General features: G+C 52.7%; 1 protein-coding gene across 1 annotated transcript; it reads left to right on the top strand.

Annotated features, from left to right (window-relative positions):
* The first annotated feature begins 686 nt into the window (after nucleotides 1–686).
* LOC142010140 (uncharacterized) lies at nucleotides 687–5,813 on the top strand. Its single transcript, XM_074988404.1, has 4 exons — nucleotides 687–692; nucleotides 4,561–5,157; nucleotides 5,353–5,515; nucleotides 5,755–5,813. Exons 1-4 carry the CDS (start codon nucleotides 687–689, stop codon nucleotides 5,811–5,813), a joined length of 825 nt encoding a protein of 274 aa, XP_074844505.1.
* The last annotated feature ends 1,926 nt before the right edge of the window (nucleotides 5,814–7,739 follow it).

Here is a 7,739-nt window from a genome sequence, read left to right as displayed (position 1 = left end):
GGATTTTCCAATAAATCCATCTGAACAATAATTATTTTCCTCTATCAGATATGACTATTTGACGGATGAAAGTCTGGCTGCCACACGGTAATAGGAATCCAAACCATCAGATACCGTTTCTCTTGGGTTTCAGATTTGATGGCGGTGTGCATGTATCCTTTCCTAATACAAGTGTCCATGAGGAATGCTATACCATCAGCTAGCACTTTAACAACCAGAAAGGGAATTGAAAGGGAAATGTGGTGAAAGCTACAGAGTTCCTTCAACCCAAGACCTTTCACCTTGAAATCAACCAAATCTTGTACAGAAAAGTACTTCCACTAGAAGCTCTATGGGTTAAGCTCTGTCTTTATATTAAATGTGTATAGTATATTTCTAACATTTCTAGGTGCTACTGCAGTATGAATACCTGTAGTAACTGTGCGATCTCCCCAATGATGAACATACAGTTCCAGCAATGCCAGCGTGAGTCCCGAGACAGGATTGAGTTGTTGGCTCAGTTCCTAGCTTCTTAAATGTTTCATTTTAAAGTCTAAAGGCCTGATACTCTTCTTGATTACATCAATATACACCTGCAAGACTCCACTGACTTCAATGTACAGCTTCCTCAGTGCTACTCATTTACTTGGTGTCACCTAGAAGTGAATCAGGCCTTGAACTTGAGTCCAGAGTCTTCCGGTTCCGACATGAAGGTGAGCCTCTCAAACCCACTTCCTGGTAGTATAGGAAGGGGTACTCAGAGGGTGCAGCTGATGGGTTAAACCACCCTTTTTCCTCCCACGTCCTTCTCTCAAATCGTGCTTTTCTGTTCACCCTCAGATTGCGCAGACTTTGGCAAGAAAATTTTGGCTTGCTCTGTTATGTTTCACTTTGCAAACCATATCCTAATAGGTTGTTTAATGCACCACCTCCCCTTGCGACTTTCCAATCACACTTGTACCACGTCCCTGTAGCAAGGACAGCAATTGCTTACACAGAAAAATACGAACTGGAAAATCATTTCTCTGTGTACATATTCTTAAATACCTGTAATGTGATAAGGGCACTGTCCTATTTGGGAAATAAATTGTTGTTTCTCTTGCCCTTTGCCTTTTATTTCATTTCCTACTGTCACTGTTCTGTTCTTGCCTCTCTCTCACTGCTCCTCTGTGCGCCCAGTGTGGGTCTCAGCACTGGGTGGGAGACTCCAATTCTTTCTCAGCTGTCCCAAAGTCATCCAGAGTCACCCAGAGACAATGCTGCCAGGATATTGCAGACTACTGCTCTTTAATGCTATTAGTGTTGGTATAGATAATACACAAAGCTGTGAAAACATCTGTGAGGCAGTTGGGCCTTGATTCAAAACCAGGCAGAAAAGTGTTGATTCATTTTACCAATGACCTATGGAGGTACCATAAGAATTCTCACAGGTTATAAAACTTGGGTGTCTGGTGATGGGTGAAATGCCAAGACATTCAGTTTGGATAAATCGTCACACTTTCAGAAGTTACTACATGCAAAAAATTAAAGGGCTGATCTTGTTTCTATTGAGGTAGTCACTAACTAACCTGGGAGCAGGTTCTGGGAAGTTCATTGCTTCTACCTGAGAAGATATCCAAAGGGATGGAGAACTGAGAATTAAACGTGACATTGCACATGACCTTTTAATATTCTGATTGATGAGTGTCTGCTTCCTGTCATAAAGTGAGGAAGACAGTCATCTTATTAACAATGAGAATGGGAAAATTGAAGGTCATTGTCTTTTATTGTCTGTGTGTTATAACACATTGTCCACATCTCTACAAGGTAGAAGAAAGACATGAACATCAGTACACTAAACCCCCTCTTTATGCAAGTTCGACATATGCGTTAATTGTATTAACATGAATGTCGAAATCCTGGGCTCCAGCTGCCCGCTTGCCCCAGCTGGAGCTGGTGGCAAAGTGCTGAAAGGAGCAGTTACCCAGCTTTCCCCTGGCTTGCCCCAGCTGGGGGAAGCCAGGGGAATGCCACTACTGGGAGAGGGGGAGAGAATAGGGGTCAGCCACTCAGCCCTGGAGATCTGGGAGCCAAGCGCACCAGAAAACACTGAACTGAAATTGGTATGTCAAAAACAAGGCCTTTTTGATAAACAAAATGATGAGGGGAGAGGCTAAACTGCCACTATCCCTTTTTGAAGAAAGGGACCCTGGGGGTAAAATTGGCTAGTGGAACAGCTTCTTCAACCTGAGTGTGAGGGATGTCCTGACCAGGCTGGGCCAAAAAGAGGGACCCAGATAACCCTGCCGACTGATGCCACCTACTGAATCCCAAACACCAGCAGAGATGAAGCAGGATTGGAGTTTAACAACAACTGTGGCAACAGCCACAGCTCTAGCCCATCTCAGCTTTCTCTCTTCCCTAAAGGGACAGTTATGAGCATCTCTGAGCTCCTCTAAGAGGCGGTTTGACTTTTCCATCTAAACATTCTCACCAAATTAAAAAAAAAAAAGTTAAAATAGGAAGCTGTAGGGTGCGAGAAGACTTTGTAACGGTCTCATGAGAGCAGTCCGACCCCTCTGTGAACTCTCACAGGAATCATATACAAAAGCATGCTGCCAACAAACAAGAGATACCGGAACTGGTCTGTGCAAGATGAAAGCTGCAAAACAACTCACACCTGCGCACTATGCTGTGTTTGCCAAAACTCCAAGGCTATAGCCTGGCAGTAAGCCACTAGAGGTAGTGATAAGAAATGCATAGGCAATCTTATGTTAATGAGCTTAGCTTTATCAGCTAGTGTTAGGAGGCCTGTTACAGAGCCTCTCCCTGAGCGAAGCGCCGACGCGTCGGGTTCCCCCCACTGGTGACTGCGGCGTCTCCGGGGCTCCTGTCGCAGGTGTCATGCGCTTTCAATAAACCAAATATAGCACTCGCCTTCTGGGTGCAGCCTCGTCTCTGGGGAACCCGAGCCTGGTTGGCTACAATTGGCGCAGCGAGCAGGGTTCTCCAGGTACGATGCCCTTTTGGTCGAAAGCAGGGGAGGCAGGGCAGCCAGCGCTGTCCCTGCAGCGCATACCAGGATGGCCCTCGACGGAGCACTGGGGGCCGGTAGCGCGGATGGTGGCCAGTTGGGCAGCCCCGGCAGACTGGCCAGAGTTGCAAGAGGCGGCAGGCGTGACGCCGGTACAGGTAGAAGGGGCGTTGCGTCAGCTGCGGGTGAGCCGCCGGCCGGGGCCAGAAAAAAAGGTGGCGGGAGAGGTAGCGTGGCTTTTCCTGACCGCCCTCCGGGCCCTCGGTGATGAGCTTCTCCGCCTGCAGAAGGCGCTGGCGCGGAAGGAGCAGGAGTGTTGCGCTTTGGCGGATGCGCGGGCAATAGCGCAGGAGGTGGTTACCTCGCAGTCTGAAAGGACGCAAGAGTTAACCCATCGTTGTGAGGTGTTGGCAGCGAGAGTTGCGAATCGGCGGCGCATGAAAGTAGGAAAAGCACCGGTGTTGAAGGCCCAAGTGCGTGCTGTCCTAGCGCTAGCCTCTTGGGACCCTGAGACCTGGGATGGTAACATTTGGAGCTCTTCCTCGTCTGAGGAGGAGGAGGAGGTGGTGATTGGGGAGGCTGTGCCTACCGACCAGAGACAGGCGCGTCCCGTTCGGGAGATGAGGTCGGAAGGGGGGCAACTGCGCTCCGATGTCTGGCGAACGTTTAAGACAAGTGAGTTGCAGGAGTTGGTGAAGAGTTTTAAGCAGGAGCCGGGGGAAGGCCTTTTGGCCTGGCTGGTGCGTGTGTGGGACAACGCGGGCAATTCTGTGTTGCTGCTGCCTGCGGAGCCCCACCAGATGGTTGTGTTGTCCCAGGATTCACAAGTCAGGCAGGGAGCGCAGACTATGCAAGGTCTGAACGATGGACAGGGAAATGCTGTGGAAGCGCCGTCCCTGTACCGCTGGTTGGCTGCGGCGGTGGGTGAAGTCTACCCCTCCCCTGGGGAGCTGGAAGCACAGGTGAGGCCCTGGCGTACGATCCCAGAAGGGGTGAGTGCACTAAGACAGCTGGGCATGGCATGGGCTGTGGCCCTCGACATGGGACCGGACGATATAGCGGTCCAGAAATCCATCAAGGCCACTCTGTTACGCCTTGCCCCTCTCGAGCTGAAGGCCTCCCTTATGGCCGTGGTCATGGCAGCGGGCGGGACTGTCGGTGACTTGGTGGGAACATTGATGCAGTTAGAGGCTGTCATAGGCGGCGCGAAAGCGGTCCGTGCCACAAAAGGAAAAGGTGGTCGGGCAGGAGCCTCTGGACAGGAAAAAGGGCACGTTAAGGTGACTCGGAGAACTATGTGGACGGATTTACTGAAGGCAGGAGTGCCCCGTGAGGAGATCAATGGTTTGCCAACACCAGACTTATACAAGTGTTGGTTACAACTGCCGCCTACCCAGCGGAGCGAGGATGTGGGTGCCTCCAAGAGGGTGGGCGAGACTCAGGCACCACAGAAAGGTACAGGAGCTAGGGGGAGGACCGAGCCCAGTGCCCCGGTCGACTGGACCCTTCCCCCTAGGAAGTGACGGGGAGGCGGGTCCCCTGTGGTACGGGCTGTGGCTGTGCAACAGGTAGCAGGGGACCGGCGCCCATTCGTCCCGTTAACCATCAAGTGGCCCCGGGGAGGGGAGCAGCATGTGCTAGCTCTGTTAGACACTGGAGCTGAAGTGACCATTCTGCATTCTACCCAGACTGCGGGTCACGTGGTGGTTGTGCAGGGCCTCGGAGGAGCAGAGACCACCGCTTATGCGGTGGAGGTCACCCTCACGCTGGGGAAAGCCCCTCCCTTTCGGGCGACTGTGCTGGCTGCGCCGTTAGGTGAATACATCATTGGCATGGATGTTTTGCGTGGCCGGTGTGTGGACACACAATATGGGCTGTTTGCCTTTGGGCACCCCCGATACATCCGGGCAATCAGAACTGTGGAGCCCCTACTTCGGGGACATCCCAAATGGGAGCCGGTATGCCTGCCGGTCCCCCAGACCCCGGTGTCAGTCAAGCAGTACCGCATTCCCGGTGGAGAGCAGGAGATCAGTGACAGTATAGCTGCATTGCTACAGGCGGAGATTATTCGCACCACGCTGAGCGCCTTTAACAGCCCCATCTGGCCAGTGAAGAAGCCGGATGGCTCGTGGCGCATGACAGTGGACTATCGAGAACTCAACAAGGTAACCCCAGAGCTAACGGCTGTAGTTCCGGACATGGTTACCATTCTGGAGCGTATCACCCTGGCAGCCCTGCCGTGGCATGCCGTCATAGACCTGGCTAATGCGTTTTTCTCTGTTGACATTCATCCTGAGAGTCAGGAGCAGTTTGCCTTCACATGGCTAACAAAGCAGTACACGTTTACTGTGTTACCCCAGGGCTTTAAGCACTCCCCGACGATCTGCCATCAGCTAGTGCAGGCCGATCTGGAGCGTCTGGACCTCCCGGACCAGACGGCCTACTATCACTACATCGATGACGTCATGATCTCGGGACCAGATGAACCGACTGTCCAAGCTGCCTTAGACACCATTGTAACAGGTTTGCAAAAACGAGGGTGGGCTATTAACCCCAAAAAAGTGCAGGGGCCAGCCACCAGTGTGGTTTATTTGGGCGTGCTATGGATGGGTACAGACAAATGCATTCCACCGAAAGTGCGGCATACCATCCAGGCATTCCCCACACCCTCGTCTAAGCAGCAGCTGCAAACCTTTCTGGGCCTTCTCGGTTTCTGGCGTGCTTTTATTCCGCACCTTGCTTTTCTTATGCGTCCCTTACAGGAGCTTGCGCGCAAAGCCACTCAGTGGCACTGGACAGAGAAGCACCAACGAGCCTTTGACCTCTGCAAAGAGGCGGTGGTAGCACACGCCCGCCTCACTGCACCGCTGCAGGGCCAACCGTTTGAACTGGAGGTAACAACCGTCGGCGACGCGGCATCCTGGGGTCTGTGGCAGCAGGTAGGAACCCAGCGAAAAGAACCTATCGGTTTCTGGTCACGCACCCTCCGCGGAGCAGAAGGTGGGTACACCCCCCTGGAAAAGCAGATCCTAGCAGTGGTGTGGGCGTTGCAGGACACTGAGCGGGTCACGGGTGTCGCCCCTGTTACCGTGCGGACCCCGATCCCCTTAATGGGGTGGGTCACGGATACCTCTGAGCGTGCACATACGGGCGTAGCCCAAGCAGCTACCCATTTCAAGTGGAAACACTACTTACAGCAGCGCATGCGCTTGGGAGCCCCCACGCTTACTGTTCCACATGCCCTGCTGCTGGGAACCATTACCTTTCAGCATGATCCCCAGCTAGCGGATGAGCTACCCGCCGTCGACCCACCAGTGGCCCCCTCGCCAGTAGCGGAGGCACCTCCGTTGGATACCATGCCTGAGGAGAGGAGAGGAAGCATCTGGGTAACCGACGGGCTTGCTGTTTGTGCATCCCTGCAAGCACGCGGACGCTGCTGCTACAATCACAGCACTCACTCAGCTCAGCGAACGGCTGACGCTACGGACCTTGTAACCATGGCCTGGCTGTGGCGCTGGTACCTCTGGACTGCTGTAGCACTGGCCTCGGAGTGGGGCCCACGTATTAGTGACCGCTCCAACGTCTGGGTAACATTGGCACAGACTGCCATCAACGCGTCTGCCTTTTGTCTGCCCCACAGCATGGCCGTGGGACAGCTCATGGACACTTGTTTCATTGGTGTCAGTGCTTCTCCTGCTGTTTTGCAAAACTATACCCTTTTGCGTAATTTTGCTTTCACTGCCACCTTTGCCAATTTGTATGACATGGGGACTGTATTAGCAGCCCCAGACAGCCGCACATATGCGTTTTGTATAGCCAACGTTACACAAGCTATACAGTGTATGCTGTTTGTTAATGCTTCAGGGCCCCGCGTAGATTTGAATAACACCGAGTTACAGTGTGCTCAGACCGAGTTTATTTCATATGCCCGCAACCCCCTTTTGTTACCAACAGGGTGGTTCCTGTTATGTGGCCGTGTAGCCCGCACTTATGTACCTGCGAATAGCTCAGGCGGCCCTTGTACCATTGGCAGGCTTGTGCCCCTTATTAGCCCTTATCCATCACCACGTAAGGCCCGACGCCATTTGGCACGTGACCTACCAACCCTGCCTCTGCCACCCACTTGTGATCCGAGGGTGACTTTGGCCGCCGAAAAAGAAGCGGCAGCCCTGATTTTTGCTTTTGGAGGCCTTTCTGGCCTCTTGGGCCATGATTATTATGCGATAACTCACCTTGCTTGTGCCCTTGCTAAAACTATTAATCTCACCTCTATTCTCATTGCGGCCCTCAATCAGGAACTCGGGGAGGTGCGCAAAGGAGTGATACAGAACCGCATGGCTATAGATTATCTCCTTTTGCGACATGGACACATATGTGATGAGTTTGAAGGTATGTGTTGTTTTAACATCACTGATGTCGGTAACACAGTGGAGACCAACCTAAATCGTTTGGAGGCCCTGGCCCAGGGCATCCGACAGAGCCAGGGCAGTAGCTGGCTTTGGTCCTGGGTGGGCTCACTGAGGGGCTGGGTAGCCCACTTAGTGCAGATCCTATTTCTTGGGCTTCTATGCCTTTGCGCCGGGTATCTCTGTGTCATGTGCTGTTGTCAAGTCTGTTCTGCAGGTGCACGCTGTGTGACCAGACGCCTTGTCAGGGGGGCCTCCACCACCTCCCTCGAGTCCTCTTATTAGTTCGGAGTTCACAAAGGGGTCGCGGGGAGGAGTGTAGGGTGCGAGAAGACTTTGTA

The sequence above is a fragment of the Carettochelys insculpta genome, chromosome 3, assembly GCF_033958435.1.
Source record: "Carettochelys insculpta isolate YL-2023 chromosome 3, ASM3395843v1, whole genome shotgun sequence".
Taxonomy (NCBI): domain Eukaryota; kingdom Metazoa; phylum Chordata; order Testudines; family Carettochelyidae; genus Carettochelys; species Carettochelys insculpta.
The sequence above is the reverse complement of the archived record's forward strand: the minus strand, read 5'-3'. Positions and strand labels throughout refer to the sequence as shown.

What these genes read in the sequence shown, in the direction of transcription:
- LOC142010140 (XM_074988404.1), top strand. An exon ending in ACTATCGAGAACTCAACAAG is followed by an intron (nt 5,158 to 5,352) that starts GTAACCCCAGAG and finishes GTGTTACCCCAG; the next exon opens with GGCTTTAAGCACTCCCCGAC. An exon ending in CTTAGACACCATTGTAACAG is followed by an intron (nt 5,516 to 5,754) that starts GTTTGCAAAAAC and finishes CGTCCCTTACAG; the next exon opens with GAGCTTGCGCGCAAAGCCAC.